This window comes from Ahaetulla prasina, chromosome 2 (assembly GCF_028640845.1).
Source record: "Ahaetulla prasina isolate Xishuangbanna chromosome 2, ASM2864084v1, whole genome shotgun sequence".
NCBI lineage: Eukaryota > Metazoa > Chordata > Lepidosauria > Squamata > Colubridae > Ahaetulla > Ahaetulla prasina.
This window is the reverse complement of record NC_080540.1, coordinates 274025031-274045976: the sequence shown is the minus strand read 5'-3', so window position 1 is coordinate 274045976 and position 20946 is coordinate 274025031. Positions and strand designations below refer to the sequence as shown.

At 35.9% G+C, this 20946-nt stretch overlaps 1 protein-coding gene across 1 annotated transcript in view; it reads right to left on the bottom strand.

Moving 5' to 3' along the window:
- ADAMTS6 (ADAM metallopeptidase with thrombospondin type 1 motif 6) overlaps positions 1 to 20946 on the bottom strand; it is a 157153-nt gene that overhangs the window by 55875 nt on the left and 80332 nt on the right. Inside the window, exons 9-11 of the mRNA XM_058170119.1 lie at positions 15841 to 15946; positions 11477 to 11623; positions 5656 to 5797 (exon numbers count right to left, since the gene is read on the bottom strand). Of these exons, the coding sequence (XP_058026102.1) occupies positions 5656 to 5797; positions 11477 to 11623; positions 15841 to 15946 (395 nt within the window). The remainder of the gene's footprint in view (positions 1 to 5655; positions 5798 to 11476; positions 11624 to 15840; positions 15947 to 20946) is intronic.

Here is a 20946-nt window from a genome sequence, read left to right as displayed (position 1 = left end):
AATGGGATAAAATTGAAATGTTAGTAAATGATGTATATTGTTGGAAGAAAATAAGTATTGAATTTTGAATAGAAATGTTAAGATAATATGAGATGGAAAGTTATATTAACTGATTATATGATATAAATGGAATAAGATGAAGATAATGTTAAGGTTTAAAATATAGGAGAGGAGGTTGGAAAAATATGTGTGATAATTAAGAGAATTGGGAATGTCTGGATATTAGAGAAATTAAAAATAGATACAGCAAGCGATAGAGATAAGGAGAGAGATGGAAGGGAGAAAGAGGGAGAGAGAAAGAAGAAAGGGAAGAGGAGGGGAAGGGAGGTAAGGTGAGGTGAGGGAGATAAGTGTAGCAGAGAAGGTTAGAGGGAGGAAGTAGGGTGGAGGAGGAGAAGGGAAAGGGAACTAGGGAAGGAATAGGAGAGGAGGGGAGAAGAAAGTAGGAATGAAGAAAGGAGCAAAGGAAAGGCGCGTAAGAAAAGGTTGCTGTGAAAGAAATGGAGAAATGACAACCCCGAAAACATTCAAAGAATAAAAATTGAAATAGTAAAAAAAAGAAAAGGAAGAGGAGGGAAGGAGGTAAGGTGAGGGAGATAAGTGTAGGAGAGAAGGTTAGCGGGAGGAAGTAGGGTGGAGGAGGAGAAGGGAAAGGGGACTAGGGAAGGAATAGGAGAGGAGGGGAGAAGAAAGTAGGAATGAAGAAAGGAGCAAAGGAAAGGCGCGTAAGAAAAGGTTGCTGTGAAAGAAATGGAGAAATGACAACCCCGAAAACATTCAAAGAATAAAAATTGAAATAGTAAAAAAAAAAGAAAATGAATGAAAGGAAATGAATATGAATAAAAATGGAGAAATTAGAAAACAAAGGGCAAAAAAAGATGTAATTTGATAAAATAAGCAAAGAAATATTAGGAAAGGAATAAAAAGTTAGAGGAAAAATATATTTTGGCAAAAATTGTAATTAAGAAAAATATATTTGAATAGTTTGAACTGTATAAGATAAGGTCACTACATTGTTTATGAATCGTGTTTGTGTGGAGGGGGGAAACAAAAAATCAATAAAAACTTGTACAAAAAACAACAACAGTAGAGTAGCAGTATAATATAAATTTCTCAGATGCTCATTTGTCATTGATCAGTGGAAAGAATCTGTATTTTATGTTTCCTATATTGTCTAGAACCATTTGACCCTAGGCCCTTGCTAGAAATCCCTATTCCAGAGTTACAAGGTCTTCATAATTCTATATCACCACCAAAAAGCTGGCCCAATATCCCAGATATCAGCACTGATTTCATCAATGGAAATTATTTCATCAATTATGTTCCTTTAAAAGGTAACATAGGCTATAGGAAGAAGGGAATTACTAAAAATACCTTGTTCCTTGTTCTATTTATGAAAATAATTCAGTGGTAGATTGGATACAACCCTGTGTTTTATTTTAGAGTACATCCCTGTCTATCTACTAGGGCATGTGGATGCCAAATTCATAATGTTCTCAGTACATTTAGCCAATGAAGCAAGAAATATTGGCCAATGATATCATACCTGAACATCTTCAACTTCAGATACCCTTTTGCCTGTTGAATTAGAAGTATATAAAGCTGTCGTGTTCTAGATTTCTGTGTGATCATTTCTCCTTTTCTAAATAGTTGATACATGTAGGACTTTATAAGAAAACCAAAATCCAACAACCAGGAATGCTTCTATCTATCAGCTCTAGTATAGAGAAATATGGAAATTGTCTTTGAAGAAAAGATATAGCAGTCATTACAAAAACATCAGATTACCCATGAAAGGAAAGAGAAAGTGAGGAAGAAATTCAAGTCTAACCTATCTTGATTCTTTTGGGTATATAAGGAAAGGAGAGGGAAACGCTTGTCAGTTTTTAAATAATCAATTCAATAATAAAGTAAGCTATAGTTCCTGTGAAGTCTGTTTCCTGATTTGGTCTATCTCGTTTTCAGAATGTTTTTACTCGTGTTAATTATATAGAGAAGAATGCTTTCAGGGCTAGCATGCATCTCCATTAATAATCTTCATAATTTCCCCTGCTTAGGTAGCATTACTGTACTGATTTGGAAATTACAAACACTAACAAACACATGTAAATTACCTGACATTATAGATTGTTACAGGATTAGAATGTATTTCTGATTTCACTACTAATATATATATATATTTATATTTATTTATAAAAAATATTTCTGGAACTAAGAATAATATATGGAGATATACACATATAACCTGCCAATCGTCTATGAAAAGTACTAAAAAAAAATTGCAAAACAGAAATACCCAAACACTATTGTCAACTTCAGTACTAATTGTAAAGAGTTTTACAGATAGTCAAAAGTACTATAAGAAGTCAACCATATGCATAAAGTACTTAGTTCTAAAAATACATTTCACATCTCAGCTTTAAATCTGTAAATGTGAAGCAAGCAAAAACAAACACATTTGTTCTGAGCCAGATAATTCTTAACCCAATTTTTCTATCTTCCATTAATACACTTCAACCTTACCAGGTCTATAATTGGGATTCTGTGCCAACCTGAAAAAAGAATGCTGTTTAACCAACAGCATCTTGTGCAAAGTCAGGACAAAGTTCATCTTATTTAAAATGTAGCAGAATGCTTGTATGAAATCTGGAGTAATTCTTTCATTTTGTTTTTGAAGTGTGCATGCACAGGCCTAATGAATAAAATGATATAATATAATATAGATGGGATACAGTTTTTTATTTTTATATTTTGCTGCATTAAATTCATTAATTGTATCCTTGAGATTATATCATTTCAGTCTGTATTTTTTAAGAAATTTATAATCAGTAAATAGTTGTTACAGCAGCAGTGCTGAAAGTACTGATTGCTTCTCAAATCTCCAAATCCTGCATTACTATAGAGTAATCCAACAAAAAGAAAAAAATCATGAACATTAACTATATTACGGGTAAATTACCTTATGTATTAAACTATTCTTCCTGGGGAAAAAATCTAACTATGTAGTTGCTAAGAGAGAAAAACAAAGTGATTATGTAATCAATCAACTATTCTCCATGACGATTTCATAGATAAAAGTAAGATCTATACAGCAATTTTATAAGTGAAGAAGTGCTAGTGACTCTCAGAGATTATGCCTAAATAACACAATCCCTGGCAAGTTATATGATACAATATTTTTTATTTCTAGATTTCTGAAATAAGCTAGGTTTGTGATTCATTTGACTCAATTCATAATTCTTTTATTTAAGAGTTCATATACTTGTAGAAATCATTTTATATAATTAAAATAGAAGCTGAAGCAATAACAATAAGAAAAAAGAAGCAGCAGGTAAATATTCAGTTTAAATGTTCATCAACAAATTCTAGTACACCAAAAGGGCTTATTTATTTTTAATTGCATCAGATGAATAATAAAGATTTTGTCTGGCATTAAAAAACAATGAAGCTGAAGCTGGGAATGCCTTCTCAAGGAAGATTCATAGTTGAGAAGATACTCCCAGTATCTGTTATTCATATAAGCAATATTTCAGATGGAGACAATGACATTTAAATGGTGCAATTAATCTGTGGTCTTAATTTGTGGCAGGAAGAGACTGTTTTGTATATCTAGATACCAAGTCATTTAGATGTCAACATATGCAATTTGCATTGGGCATATAAATGAATAAACAGCTACTAAATCCTTTCAAGATGAGCAAGATATGTTATCAGGGAGCTGTTCAGGTGCAAATTCTACTGATTGTGTTTTGTGCTGAAACTTCCCAATTCATTTTAAAAACAATGTCATGTCATTTCAAAATAATGAATAATGTCAAAACATGAAGAGCTCCAGGAACTGACCACTAGTCTCCATTCTAAGTATTGCTTCTACATTTCAGACAGTTGGACAGAAAACCTTGAATAGGAAGGTAGAAAACAATAGCTGAAGAAAAAAGGCATTGGTCCTTGCCACACAAACTCTGCAAAAAAGAATATAATCTTTTCTATCCAACTATAAATCTCTTGGAAGAAGATATCAACATGCAAATATCCAATCAAGACAAGTCACCATTCTAATGTGAGTTGTTTTTGTACCAACATCAGTTAAGAATTATCTTTTTAATCTCTTATTAATTTAAAATTATTGAAGAAGGGAAGGTGATATAGAATTCAGAGTGCAATACTTAACAGTGTCAATCTAGAACCTGGGAAATTTAGTTTAGATCACACACTGGGTAATCTTGTACCAACTATGAATTTTAAAACCCTACCTATCTGACAAAATTGTTGCAAAGATAAAACCAGATAAATGCACTATTTGTAAAGCTAATAAAAAGTCTATTTAAAAAAGATAATGTACACATGGCTGATTTTTCAATGTCAAGCATACCTCATGCTGATACTTCATGTAATAAAGTCAAATGACTGCACCTTTCTATTACTAAATATACCTAAAATGGGATAGCTAAATGAAAAGAGTTTATGAAAGTATGTGGACATTAAGAGAAGAAAAACAGAAACAGAAGCAGAAGAAAGAAGAAACTTAAACAGAAACAATACAGGCTTTTTGTTGAAAAAAAAATCAAAAGCTAACAGCTAGTCAGCCAACCACAAAATTTTTTTAAATCCATTGCTATATGAATTGCCAAAATTCATCCCAAGAATAATATTGTATTTATCACCCTAGGGATATTAAAAATGAATTCCTTTTGTACTGTGGTTCTAAAAGAAGTGATTATTGCAAATGATTAGGTAAATTATTATATGTAGTTTTTAGACCTGACAAAACACTATCATTCAAAAAATATTTTATTTAAAAAGTATATAAAATAATATGTAACTTGGCAACAAATCTACAAAATACCATTTCAATACCATTTTCATATTTAAACCCTACTGGTGACAGAATCATTGTAAGTGATGCTTTAGCTTATAAAAACCACTAAATGCTATTTCAAGCTGTTCTTAAGTATTAGTAAAATAACTAAAAGTTTATTTTGTATTAATGATTTTTTTATAACCTAACTGTATTTGGATGTTGGTTTTTAATGCATGTGGAAGGCACACAGAATTTTTAAATGGCATTTTCAAAATAAATAAAATAAACAATTCTTGTATTAAAGAATAAAAGGAATGGAATACATTCACAACCCAACTCAATTATAATAACTGTAATAATGAATTTAATAAACTCATTATTACAGTGGTTAACAATAATGGTAATCACATAGTCACTAATAATAATGCTGTGACAGAAAGCAAAAAAGTATAATACATAACATAATCAAAACTGTTTTCTGTACAAAATTGTTTTATATTAAAGAAAGATATATCCTGAGGTTTATATTTAACCATTGTCATTAAACCTTGTCATTAGCAGCATTTCTACAGGTAACTGAGTGTTCTGAGTTAGCTAAAACTCTAAGATTATCCAACTGATTTTGAGGAAAAATGCTCAGTTCAAACATTTAGGTATAGAATATATACAAACAACTCAAGCAAAAGATGCAGCATAAAAAACTGATGTTCCTTATTTGAAACAATAATACAATCAAATTACTAGTAGAAAACTATGTTAACAGTTATATGTTAATAAACTATTATGTGAGGATGAAATATATATAAGTGACTACTTGGGACAGTTAATATAGTATAAGGATTTAGAGCTCTTACCCCGTATTTACACTGGCGTGATGTAGCTCCATATTGGAAGCGACACTGTTCATCAGCATCATACACTTGACCCGGGGCCACGACAGGATAAAGAAAATCACGCTTGGGAGGTTCATTATCAAGGCAAGTACCACGGCCTGAACTGTTCAATATAAAAAAATCCAGGAATACTGTTCTTAAGTAAAAAGGTGAAAGATTTATATGATCTGAAGACAAACCTAAGTCAAACCAAATGCTTTCCTATTATGGATCATTAATTCATAACTTTTTATAACTCATTTTCAAGATATTCATAAAAATGTTATTTTGTGTACCCCTCAAGCATGTCATTGTATGTCAATGATTAGTAGTTCACAGGATGTCTATGGAGATTCTCAATCATCCAGGTCATGGTTGTCCCAAAGGTGCTTTTTCAAGAGGAAAATGGACTTTCTGATTGTTCTTTGAAAACATTTTGCTTCTCATCCAAGAAAGTTTTTCAGCTCTGACTGGATGGTGGGGAGTGGAAGGAATTATACTCCTTGCAGACAGCTGGTCATTTGCATTATTTTAGTAGGTCATTAAGGTCACCTGGAGGTTTATTTTATTTTTATTTTTATTTATTTATTTAATTTTGTCAAGCATGTATTTTATGACAGATACAAGTGTAAACATAATTATAAACACATGTAAAGGGTATGAATAAAAGAAAACTTTAGGACAGGGACGGTAGGCACGCTGGTGCACTTATGCATGTCCCTTATAGAATGGGGTGAGGTCTACTGTAGACAATCTAAGGTAAAAGTTTGGGGGATTTGTGGAAGAAACCACAGAGTCAGGTAGTGCATTCCAGGCGCTGACAACTCTATTACTGAAGTCATCTGTGTTTATCTGAAGTTTATCTGTGTCATCAGGGTCACTTGAATGGAGCAAAATGTGTGTGGAGCCTTCTTGGAACTGTTAAAAAGACTGTGTTGTAGATGGGAGACAGATGATGTCTTATCCCTCCCCCTCTGTGGAGAGAGGGCTGTTCAGTTTTGACATAGATGGCCTCTTTAACCCCTCTTTCAAACCAGCGGTCCTCTCTGTCCAAAATGTGGACTTTGCTCTCTTCAAAAGAGTGGCCTGTGTCTTTTAAATAGAAATGGACTGCTGAATCTAGTCCTGATGTGTTTGTTCTCCTATGTTGTGCCATGCGCTTATAAAGTGGTTGTTTTGTTTCCCCAATGTACAAATCTGCACATGGCTCACTGCATTGTACTGCATATATCAGTTTTCGTCTGGATGTTTTATCTTTGGGGTGGACAAGCTTCTGCCATAAAGTATTCTTGGGTTTGAAATGTGCATGTACAGTATGTTATGTTGGCTGAAGATCCTCCTGAGCTTTTCCGATATGCCTGCAACGTACAGAATGACCATGTTGCTTCATTTATTGTTTTCTTCATTATCTGTTATGGAGGAGCTCCTGTATAGTCTTTTTTGAGATTTCACAGCACATTTGGGATAGCCACACATTCTGAGGGCTTCCTTGATGTTTTTTTGTTCTTTTTCTTTCCTATCTTTGCTGGTAGACAGGCCTTCAGCTCAGTGATGTAGGGTTCTGATGACTCCCATTTTGTGCTCCAGTGGGTGTTTGGAATCAAAATGTAAGACAAGAGATCTTACAAGAGGTGGTTACTTATAAAGAACTTCTTTTTGTAGAAAAGGGTAAGCTACAACTAAAATCTTTAAACAAACTCAGAGATGAAGGCATGAATTATATTTGGTTTCAGTATGGACAGTTGCAAGCTAGATGGAGATTAGATGAGAAAATTGGTATTATACAAAATGAGGAAAATTTGGTAAAACAAATTAGAGATCAAGGTCAAATGCATATTAAGAGGTTGTACAATATATTGATAGAAATAGACTGAAACAGAATTAGTTAAGGATTGTATGATAAAATGGGCACAAAATATTAAACAACCTATAATGATGAAAACATGGGAAAAAAATATGGGTTAGAAATGTCAAATTTACACAAGCACAAAGTTTAAGAGAGAATTTTTATAAAATGTTTTATAGATGGCATCTAGACCCTAAAAAATTGGCATGTATATATCCGAATATGCAAGCCAAATGTTGGCGATGTGAATGTGAGGATGATACTTATTTTCATATATGGTGGACTTGTAAAAAAATCAAAGCATTTTGGATTAAAATATGGTGGATTATGCAGAATATTTTGAAAAAGAAGATAAAATTCACTCCACAGTTGTTTTTATTGGGTATAATTATAGATTGTACAGTTATAGAGACTAAGCTGATTCTAAATTTAATAACAGCAGCGAGACTTTTGGTTGCACAATACTGGAAGAGAGAAGATTTACCTATGATTGAAGAATGGACACTTAAAATATCAAATTTAGCAGAAATGGCAAAAATCTCTGTGTATTTGAAAGAACATTCACAAGAAAAATATGTATTGGAGTGGAGAAGGTGGATTGATTATGTTCAAAACAAGTATCGGACTAAAAAGTGCCAAATAGTCTATGAATAATGTTATGAATGGCATATATTAACATGTATGTTTAAATGGGAAAGGGGAGTTAAAGGTGTGTTGGAAGAGTGTGGATATGAGTCAGATTTTTGTGGTATTTTAGCTTATGATTGATAAATGTTATACCTTGCATTTTGTTCTGGGAAGTCGGGGGGGGGGTTGGGGGGGAGAAGGAGGAGGGATGAGGGAGGGGGAAGGGGGGGGAACAATGGTTTAAAAATTTGTTCTTTGTAAAACTTTTTCAATTAAAAAAAAATGTAAGAGTGGGTTTTCTGTAAACTTCAATGTTAAGGTTTCTGTCTTCCTTAATATGTACCACACAGTACAGGAAGGCTAGACCTGGAGTCCCCAACCTTTTGGAACTCAGGGACCACCAAGTCCATAATTTTAAATCCTAGGGACCACTAATACGAATTCAGTGCACGGCTTGCTGAAGCGCCTGGACTCCCAGTGACGGGATGGGGCCCTTCAGGCACTGTCCCTCCTCTTTCTCCCCCTTTCTCTCTCTCCCATTCATTCTCTTATTCTGTCTTCCCCCTCTCTTTCTCTCTCTCCCACTCATTCTGTCATCTCTCTTTCTCTCCCCCCTTTCTCTCTTTCTTTCTCTCTCTCTCTTTCTCTGTCTCCCACTCATTCTGTCATCTTTCTCTCTCCCCCTTTCTCTCTTTCTTTCTCTCCCTCTCTCTTTCTCTCCTTCTCTCTCCCCTCTTTCTCTCTCCCCTCATTCTGTCATCTCTCTCCCCCTTTTTCTCTTTCTTTCTTTCTTTCTTTCTCCCTCTCTCTCTCTCCCTTCTCTCATTCTTTCTCTCTCCCTCTTCTTTCTCTCTCTCTCCCTCTCTCTTTCTCTCTCCCACTCATTCTGTCATCTCTTTCTCCCCCCTTTCTCTCTTTCTCCCCTCTCTGCCCCTCTTTCTCTCCCCTTTTCTATCTTTCTTTTTCTATCTCCCCCTCTCTTTTTTTCTCTCTCTCCCACACTTTCTCTCATTCTCTCTTTCTCCCCCCCCATTCTCTCTCTCTCATTCTGATTCTCCGCGTGTCCCTTTCAGAGCCAGGTGGCTTTGAGCAAGAGCTGCAAAGAGAGTGCCCCCCCAGCCCCGTGCAAGCTCTCATCTCTCGAGGAGCCTGGCTGAAGTTTCCTGCACCGTTTCAGCGAGCGGTCCTCGTGAGACGAGAGCTTGCAGGGAGCCGATTTGGCATCTGCAATAGAGAGCAAAATCCGGCTGTTCCCCAGACCAGTCGCCATTTACTGCTCCGAGTCCCAAGCGGCAGGAGACGGGGGCTGTTTTGCGCCACTGGCTGGGCAAAATATCCCAAGGCGGAATGCTGATACTGTGCAAGTGCAAGTAGTGCTTCCCTCGCAAAGCTTCCAGCCATCGCAATCGGTGCTTCGGCCCGCTTGCGCCACAGCTCCTTCACCAGGGTGGACTGGCAAAAATACGAAGATTTCTCCACGGACCACCAAAATTTTCTCACGGACCAGCAGTGGTCTGCAGACCACCGGTTGGTGACCACTGGGCTAGACTATTTTCCTTAACATCTTCCCATGTGAATTTGATATATCTGTCCACAGAATTGCTATGTTTGGTGCACACTTCCAATTCCTGTGTTTTAATCTTGACCCAAATATTGTCCACATATGTATACCAGTGAGTGGGTGCAATTTCCACCATCCAGTCAGAGCTGAAGAAGCTTCTTGGATGAGAAGTGAAACATCTTTAAAGAAAAACCAGAAAGTCCAGTTGCCTCTTGAAAAAGCACCTTTTGGATCATTCACAGGATTTTCTCTTTCTACATAATTTCAGGTAAAATTTCTTTGTTGAAGACCATCATTAAAATTAGCTCCTTAAGCAATCTAACATTTGGAGGCCTTTAATGGTCTCTGAGCTTTGTTGCTTACTTGCAGATGTCATTACCCAACTAGGTAACATAAAATGTTAGGTAATGAGATATCTGCAAGCAAATAACCAAGCTTAGAGAACACCAAGGACTTCACAGTTCAACTTATTGGATCTATTAAATATACTCTTCTGTTGGAATATAACATTTCTACAATAATTCTTTCAGGTGACATTTATTTGACTGCAAAGAGTGAAAACGAGAAAGTAGTGATAAACTGGGTTCAGGTACACATATAAACATATTACTCAACTAACCAAGGATCTGATATAACAATCTACTTTGAGTTACAGAAGTTGGAGCCAGGGAATATTTTGTTAGGTAGCAAGACTAAATGAAACTAATGGTATTCCACACCCCAAAGAAAGGATTTTCTTTACAGTAACATAAGTTATAGCAAGTAGGGGAAAGGTACATTTTGTTGCTGCTATTATTAAGAATCATAAATCCTTAGTGATTTGTGAAAAAGGATCTAAAAATAGATATAAATTTATCATTTAATTTCTATTAACTACCAGAAGGGAAAACATACCTAGCCATCTTTTTTTTTAAAAAAAGAGTTCTTGGGTGTTCGTTTCTGTTTTTCTCACTAAGATTACCTTCTTTGCTTTTTTTTCTTCCTCTAGTCTTCCAACGTTGACTACTGCCCTGCTTACAACTTCATCAATAGCCCCAATATGTTCTCTTAAGCTCTATTTCATCCTCTCCTGTCTGCCCACTTCCGTCAGCTTTCTCCTCTTTTTGTTCTCTTTTATTATCAATCATAAATGTTTAAGGAAAAAATATGTTTTCTAAAACCCATGATGTAATTTGGCTTCTTATCCCAAAGTATACACCACCTATTTTATTAATAAATTCAATTCTGTCCCCAAAATCAATGCTTAATTAGAAATAAATTTTACTAAAATTTTCTCCACACACAACTTTTATTGAACATTACAGAAGACACTACACACGTTATCATCATCATATACAAAGTCAAACGTCATTTAATCATATGAATGGAGTAATCATGTTAAATAAAGAGGCAAAACAAGTCTTTCACAACATGACATATGAGGTCTATATTTAGTGAGGGCAGAATAAGAGAACAATGACATCCAAGACCCGAAGGTGGAGTTCTTGCGTTATGATGGGCAGCACTGTCAATATTAACACTTAATATGTTCATCCTAAATGATATCTTGTAGTGATTCCTGTTTTCTACTCCATTCTATTTTCTGATTTTGTACAGCTAAATCGTATGAGCGAATCTGACAGTGCTGATCATCCACTCTGCATACTTTACTGGATTGGGGCTTATGACTACACATTCTCTAGCTTTGTTACTCACACTAGCAAGGTATAAATATGGGTGGAAATTCCCTCCCTCCCCCAAATTTATAATTGCTTTGAGAGAATACTTACTCTAAAAAACTGGTGATATAATCCCTACTGCAAGTTGACCATGAGAAGGGGTTGGTGTTTGCTGTAATGTGAGCTGCCATAAGTTTTGCTGCTTCATGACCTTTGGTCCCACAAGAATTTCCAATTCCATCATGGTTCATACCAAAACTATCAGAAAGAATAAGGAGGGAAGAGAAACTATTTTTTTATAGGAGACAGCAAATGTAACAATGCAGTATAAAATTTCATATCAACTGAATACTGAAAAATATTCAGAGAGAATGAGAAGTAAATAAAGGGATATATGTAAGTTACATTTGAGAGCTATTAGCACAAAATTATTAGCATGTCTATATCGTTCATTTCACTGTACAAATTTCACTATATTTACAGCATAATCCTATCTGATTTAGTGCCAGCAGAGATTACCATTTTAGAACCTTCGCATAAGGAAAAACAAATCAAGAAATATAAAGTGATTAAAAGAAGATTAAAAAAACAGTTAATATTTCATATTAATTGAAACAATATATATCATTTGAAATTATTCAGGACTGCTTTTCTATTTTTTAATATAGAAAAATAGTCTCCTCCACTAAAAAAGGTAGCAGGAAAATATTCACTGATTCTAACAAAAATGTGAGTATGTATTTTTTACTCCTATTTGCTGTATGAAGGGCAATTTTTCTTTTTCAAGATTGCATTCCCAGACATAACAGTCCCAAATGCATATTGGCTTCCAAAACACTTCACTTTAACTTTTTTTGATAAAACCTAAAATGGCAGTGTATTGAATGTCATATGTATTATTTGATCTCTTCTTTTATTTCAGATGCACTGAAGTAAATTGGACTACAGCAATATAAGTAACTCAAGAATGTCTTCCTTTTACAATTTGTCATCTTGTTCTAATATTTAAGAAACTTTAACACAGTCATTAATCATCATGTTACAAATATTTCTGCTAGATGTTATTCCACTTTCATAAGCATTATTAAAAATTGGCTGAATTTAAACTTCATAGAAAACAATGGTTTTGTAACAGAAACCATAGTTAAATCCTTTCCATCTACCATGTTTTTTTGCTGAACACTTGGTTTGAAACACAAGAAAGCAAATGGGACTATGACTTTTCTAGTTCTCCTTGTCAGCTTTTACTTCCATTCCCCATAGTGTCCTCATGGGCTTTTTGGAAAAACTATGATTTGAGCTCATCGTGCAGTAGTCCTGGTCTTTGGAATAGATGCCATCAGGATGATGAGGATACCAAATCTAGTGCTCTCTGCCTTCTAATGTCAATGCAATCAGTACCGTTGAATATCAATAATGGGCTGGATAAGGTATAATAAGTCCAATTAAGTGGTTAAAGTAAAGCTTGATCTGGATTAATGGCCTCCCCCAGGAAGATGTACTTTGGAATTGGAAGAGCACTTTTCCATCAGCTATCACTGGATTTACAGATGGCAGCTGTGGCAAAGAGCATATTTCAACTATTATAGCTAGGATGCTGTGAACTTTCCTGGACTGGTCAGACTTAGTGACAATTATTCATGTCTTGATCACAGTTTTCTCAAGATACTACACTGTGCTTTATGCACCTTTGATAATGTCTATAAATTGTAATTGGTGAAAAATGAAGCGGAAGACTGCTGACTAATGTAAGACAGGAGTTCCATTAAAATATCTGCACTGGCTAGCAATTGCTTAATGGGCACAGTTAAAAGGCTATTATGATTCTAAATGACTTAAAGCCTAATTATATGTAATATTGCATATGTGGTACTGCATCTTCATTTATGAAAATGCTCTGGAACTTAGATCAACAGTTCTTCTGTTAGAAGTTTCATCATCATATATATGAGAAAGGGTCTAATTCTTTGGGTCTCTCTAGTAATGAGATATTCTCCCTAAAGAGTTATGTCTGGCTCTTAGATAAGTAATAGAAAGTATGTCTTTCACCAAGCTTCTAATTTTTGGTTATTTTAATTTTAACTGTATTATTTTGTTATTTTTAGAGTATGTATTGTGTAGGTTATCAAGAATGTTGGAACAAACAGAAATATGGGACATAAATTCATTAAATAAAGCTCCTCCATGTATCCAAATGAATACTTTTTCCAGGCATAGGATACATATATCAAAAGTATTACAATATGGAAAGGAGGAAAATAGAGACTAACGTGTCTCTCTGCACTAGATTATCCGATTGGAAATAATTCTAAACAATTGGTCATTAACACACTGCTATAACTCCCATCTTTTCCATTTTCCTTCTCTTGGTTTGCTATTGTTGCTCCCTTAGAATAATATATTAATTCCGACCTTCAACATTTCTGAAACTGGAACAAGTATTCTGCTCCATAATAATGGATGGGAAATGTTTCCACTTGAAATCCCTCATTCCCACTCTCCATTTATCGTTCCATGTACATCTGCATATTTATTGCTTTTCAGCACCAACTTATGTTCCCTTATGTCAGAACTGAAAGGATGTAGAATTGAAATTGAACTTTGCTCTTAATACCAGATAGCCAAGTCTTGCTTTGCAGTTTCTGAAATGGATTACCAGCATAGAAGAGAAACTATTTAAAAAAATACTATTTTCATTCATTATACCGCCTTATCCCAGTCTTGCATATGTTCTTCTGACGTTTTAAGGAATCTTTACACTGTATGTCAAATTACTTGTAATAAATAAAGACCTAAAATAAAATGCATAACAAATCTAGCATATAATTCCTTGAAGCAGTTTGCAACAACTCCTGAAATATGTTTAGTTTCATCATCTAAAAGATGGTAACATATTCCTAAATGTGTCTAGATTTGTAAAAAGAAGAAAAGAAAGACATGCTAGAGATTTATTACTTTTATCAAAATAGTGAGGAAAGAGAAATGGAGATACAAATTTCCAATATATTGAAATCGCAGGAAAAAAACTGAATACTCTAAATGAGTTTCAACTGTGTAATTTCTACATGTATAATTAATTCTACTAAATTCAATGATACTTGTTGATCTCTAAATGTGTATTAGATTGTAACTGTCATTTTGCCCCGAGTATCAAATGTAATAATAGAATAGTAAGCTGCTAAGAACGGTTGTAGTGACTTGTTTCTTATTTGAAGAAACAGTTCATTCTGCCAAGATGACTTACAAAGTGTAAAAAATTAATGCCACAAAATTTGGCTTCAGTTGACTTTTCTTCCTAAAAAATTAGCTAAAATTAAACTATCATTGCTGATCTAAAAACTGCAAGATTTCTCTTTATTTTATTTTCTTTCTTAGTTAGCAAGCTATATGTTTTATGTATGGTAACATACAGATTTCTTAAAAAGCATTGCTTCTTTGTTCCTGAATTCTAAGTGTTAGCAAGATGTTGGCATCGAATATTAGCAACTGAGTAAATCTGGCTGTAATTCCCATTTCTGGACTGAATCAAAATGAACCTTGCAACAGAATTCTCAAACTATGGATCATGCCTTCTCAGATTAAGCATCTGGTACAAACCTTAATGACAAAGATAATGACAAAATTAACACTTTGCACTTGCATTATTTGCACTTGATTCCATTTTGGATTAGATAAGTGTATCACATGAGTAAGGTCACTCTATTACAGGACACATTTTGACATCCCCTACATATTACTCATTGGTAATATGACTATGCTAGCAGGAAGTTTCAAGTGAATTAAAATATCTAATCAGATTTGTGCAGATCAAGGGTGAGTACTATCAAAACTTCGTCTAAACTCTGTTCATTTTGGCTGCACATGTCTGCAATAAATAGAGGGCATCAAAGTTCAAAAACTCCCATGATATTTAGATTAAATTTTATTATAAGTGATCTATTGTTAACTTTAGTTTCATTCATTTTAGGAGATCCCAGTATTGCAATAGTGAGGATTTACAGTGAAAATAGTTAAAAATAATGTGATTAAATCATGTAAATTAAACATGGTTAAAGCAGTTTTCAGTGTGTTTCCAAGTGAAACACTGTGTTATAAGCAGTACTATATAATCTGATTCTAAAATGAAAAGGTAAGCAACAATCTTTGAATTCAGTCTCAAAATATATATCCTGAACTGTACTGTTATTACAGCATAGTTGTACAATGGTTGCATAGTATTATTCTATGCTTATATGATTTATTTAATGCTATTATAGCAATACACTGTAACAGTGATTTTATGTGAAACCGAAACAACTAGAAGTAATTTCACATCAATAATATATATATGCTGCAGTAATAACTCTTTAAAGATCATATGGTTGATGAAATCAAACAACAACAAAAATAATCAGGATACAGGAAAGACAGCCAATATAAGAGGGCAAATTAAGATAATTAAACTAAATGTATTAAAAGTTTAAAAATATACGTACTTGTGACCAATCTCATGGGCTATGGTAAAAGCAGAGCCAAGGCCAATGTCTTCATTAATACTACAGCTCCTTTCAGGCTCACACATTCCAGCAACAGAGGCCAAGCCTGAACAAACAAAAGGAGACACAAAGGGTCATGCCAATGTGTTTCAGTCTTAAAAGCCTTAGTTATAAATGCCTGGATTATTTTTAATAACCTCCATGCCTAAAAGCAGCAGTTGGCAAAAGGTTAACTTTTTAGTCCTTGCAAAATCACTGGGGGGAACTTCACTTTGCCGGCTAGACATTAATATTTTTTGAACTGCAGTCATTGCTGGAAAATGTCTAGACTAGGGGTTAGATTTATAAATTTTACTTCTGGTAACTTGGGACCACCTAGTAACTTGAGCCAAGAGAGGGAATTCAAGCAAGCGTTTTTATTTTAACATTTTTGAGGTTGCAGAAAGCAAAATGTATCCACATTACTTTTCCAAAAAGGATGGTTTTAAGTTTAGTGGGTTCATAAAACATACAAGTAACATTTTAGCTACCCAAAAATCCCCAAGTGATATATTCTAGAGAAATTTTATGAGAGAAAAATAACCCTCAGAACATCAATTGCAGAGAAAGAAACATTAATTTGTACTCACTATCATGTTTTTATTTTATTACAGCATGAAATATGTGCCTTAACAAATCTAAAATGAATGAAAAGCTTCAGACATTTACATATGGAGTACCGTACGTGATATACTTTAATGCAGGACTAATCAATTATCACTACTAATAATGGATCTGCTGCAGGCTTACTGATATATTTCTCAGAGTACTGTATGCTTATCTGGAAAAAACATTAATGTACACCCCTAAGGATTTTATGTATGCTGCAAAAATATTGTTACACAATACCATAAAAAGAATACTTTTAGAACACAATTGTGTTTGTAAAAAAAAAGAAGAAATAAAAATAATATTGGATACCTCTTTTCTATAAGAATACATCGCAAGTATTTTCATGGCTTCACACTAGCTTTATAGAGGCAGAAGGAAGATTATTATAATTCAGGATTCCAACTGGTCTCTCCAGATGTTCTGCACTATCTGTCCTATCTGCTTCAACTAGCATGCTCAGTTATGGAAGCTATGGTATATATAAAATACCAGGAAATACTAGTCTGAGAATAACTGGTATAAAACAAGTTAGAAAATATTTTTACGTCAACCATACATGTATCCTCTCTGTTAGCCATTTTTAACTCCTTAGTTCTCTTGATTATAATTACAGTATGCAAAAAGCTGTTAACTGGATGGCATTATTATCTGTAGCTGACCTAATTTTGTGTGTTTTAAAGAATTTTATAGAGAGAGATGATTTCTATTAGCTTCCCGGCAATTAGATATGGGCAAGTAATGAAGATAGCCTGATGTTTAATCTGCAAGTATATGTTTGGTTTACATAGCAGTCACTGGCTCCAGACTAGGGCAAAATAAAATAATCAAAACAAGCTTTGCTAAAATAGATGGAAATTATTTTTAACCAACTGTAATTTCTGATAGAAAAAGGTTACAATCATGTTTTACTTCCCGTAATTTTAAAGATAACAACATAACGACAGCATTCCATTTTCTAAATTCTACCCGTTGTGACAAAAGTATGTATTGATGCCTTTTTCTTCTACAGTAGAAATAATATTGCTAACACTTTTAGAATATAATGAATACAATTCACATTTATAGCTGAGGACTGGAATAATTCCTATAATCATGCTAAAAAAAAACCCCAACAAACCCAACAAATGATCAGCTTTAAACCACTTTATTCAGACTATTGTTTTATCTTTCCTCTTAGGTCTATCTATTTTTTCTTCTCTGTTTGGGCTGCTCTGCAAAGTCCTGAACTTTGCCACTGTAATTGTAATTCTGTTTCTTCCTTCTTTTTGCTTTATGTACTTTTTTTCTTGGGACTCTGATGATTTTTTTCCTTCTTTCACAGAAGGACATCTTTGGCAATTAGGAGTCTGTAATTCCTGTACAATGCCATGGAAAAGCTTCCAACTCTTAGTGGTGATCCTCTGTAATTCCCAGATCATCATTTATGCAGTCTTATCCCAAAGTTTTCCATAATATAAAAACTCCAGAAACCATAAAATACATGGAATAGGTTTTTTAAAACCCCATTATATACTTTTTAAAAACAACACTAAGGGTTGGGTTCTACTAAAGACTGCTGCAGCATGGAGGAAGTGCTCCAAGTCTACTGATTTAATTTGTTACTAAAAAGGCATTTGGGAGATGTTATCAGAGCTGGCAGATATAATTACAGCAGAAAAGCTGTGTGAAAAGTTTCTTGTTTCTTGGTTTGAGCAATTGAGTTATATGTAGAAATTAGGCAGGGAAAATGTAGAGTTCAATGCATCAAAATTCAGTATCTTCTAAAGTCAATGCAGTTCTATGCTGCATCAACAGGGAACATAGCACCACTCTGTACTGCACTATTGTAGCTCATTTGGAATACTGCATCCAGTTCAGGTCATATAAATACCAAAAAGGCCCACGGCTGGGGCTTTAGACCGCGTCGTGCCTTTGTGGCCTCTGACCCGGCGTAGATCCCAACCGGCTCCTTGGTTCTCCGAGGAGCTGAGGGGGATGAAACGCCGGAGAAGACGGCTAGAGAGTTCGTGGAGGTCCAGTCGTTCGGAGGCTGATCGGACACAAGTTAGGTCCTATAATAGGACCTACCTTGTGGCACTGAGGGAAGCGAGACGTTGCTACGTCTCATCCCTCATTGCGTCGGCAGATAACCGCCCAGCCGCCCTGTTTCGGGTGACCCGTTCCCTCCTTCACCAGGGGGAGCGGGATGACCCGTTGCAGGGATGTGCTGAGGAGTTTAATGGTTATCTATACGATAAAATCGTTCAGCTTCGGGACGGTCTGGACCAAAATTGCGGGGATCCAGATGGGGCGTCTGAGGGCGGTCTTGTTGACATTGTTTGGGATGAGTTTGACCCTGTGGCTCCCGAGGACATGGACAGGTTGCTGGGTAGGTTGAATGCCACCACGTGTTTACTGGACCCATGCCCCTCCTGGTTGGTACTGGCCACTCAGGAGGTGACACGAGGCTGGCTCCAGGCGATTACAAATGCTTCTTTGTTGGAGGGAGTCTTTCCAACCGCCTTGAAAGAGGCGGTGGTGAGGCCCCTCCTCAAGAAGCCTTCCCTGGACCCGGCTGTTTTAGGTAATTATCGTCCGGTCTCCAACCTTCGCTTCGCGGTGAAGGTTGTAGAGAGTATGGTGGCATGTCAGTTTCCCCGGCAACTGGAGGAAACTGTCTATCTAGACCCGTTCCAGTCCGGTTTCCGGCCCGGTTACAGCACGGAGATGGCTTTGGTCGCGTTGGTGGATGATCTCTGGAGGGCCAGGGATAGGGGTTGCTCCTCTGCCCTGGTCCTATTAGACCTCTCAGCGGCTTTTGATACCATCGACCATGGTATCCTGCTGTGCCGGTTGGAGGGATTGGGAGTGGGAGGCACCGTTTATCGGTGGTTCTCCTCCTATCTCTCCGATCGGTCGCAGACGGTGTTGACAGGGGGGCAGAGGTCGGCCCCGAGGCGCCTCACTTGTGGGGTGCCGCAGGGGTCGATTCTCTCGCCCCTTCTGTTCAACATCTATATGAAGCCGTTGGGTGAGATCATCAGTGGCTTCGGTGTGAGGTACCAGCTGTACGCTGATGACACTCAGCTGTACTTTTCCACACCGGGCCACCCCAACGAAGCTATCGAAGTGCTGTCCCGGTGTCTGGAAGCCGTACGGGTCTGGATGGGGAGAAACAGGCTCAAGCTCAATCCCTCCAAGACGGAGTGGCTGTGGATGCCGGCATCCCGGTACAGTCAGCTGAGTCCGCGGCTGACTGTTGCGAGCGAGTCATTGGCCCCGATGGAGACGGTGCGCAACTTGGGCGTTCTCCTGGATGAACAGCTGTCTTTTGAAGACCACCTGACGGCCTAACAAATGTTTTATATGCTCTGGTCAGTAGCGTGGTGTTTTTTTGAAAAGAAGCTACGTAAAATTAAGTTAACAACTCTTAGAGCCTTCTTAGCTATATAGTTGCAGTGGGCTTTAGAACTTAAATCGTTAGATATAAAAACTCCAAGGTCTTTGACAGGGTGGGGGTCATCTGCGAGGCAATGTCCATCAAGCATGTACTTTGTGATTGGGTTTTTTCTTCCAATATGCAAGACTGAGCATTTACTGGTTGAGATTTGTAGTTGCCAAATTTTAGACCAAGCAGTTAGATGATCAAGGTCCTTTTGAATTGTGGATGTATTATCAGTGGTATTGAAAAGTTTGACATCATCAGCAAAGAGAACACAGTTACTTGAGATATGATTACAAAGAACATTTATGTATATTATAAAGAGAGTAGGACCAAGAACGCTGCCTTGAGGAACACCACTCTTGACAGGAACAGGATTTGATAGAGCATTACCAATTTTAACTATTTGTTGTCTGTTTGACAGAAAAGCAGATATCCAGTTGTGTAAGGGTCCTGAAATGCCATAGGATTTTAATTTTAGGAGAAGTTTATCATGTACTACTGAGTCAAAAGCTTTACAGAAGTCAATATATATTGCATCTATTGATTTACCTAGATCAAGATTTGTTGTCCATAGGTTTTTACAGTGGAGAAACTGTAAATTGCAAGATAATTTTTTCCTGAAGCCAAATTGTTTATTTGAGAGAAGGTTGTGTATTTCAAAGTGTAAGGTAATGGATTGGTTGATGATGGATTCCATAACCTTGCAGGCGACGCAACATAGGGAAATTGGTCTGTAATTATCAACTAAGCTGGGGTCGCCTTTTTTGAAAACTGGAATGACTGTGGCTAGTGACCAGAGACTGGGAAGGGAACTGGTAGTAAAAGCTATTTTAAAGATTATACTTAGGGGTTCTGCTAGATTACTAGAGAGTTTTTTAAAAAAATAAGCACAAAGTCCATCAGGTCCAATGGATAGAGATGGCTTCAATTTACTTAGAGCTTTATCAACATTTTCTTCTGTAAAATCAACATTAGTTAAGTTGTCATGCTCGTTGCTTATACAATTAGGAAATGTGGGATGAGTGCCATCA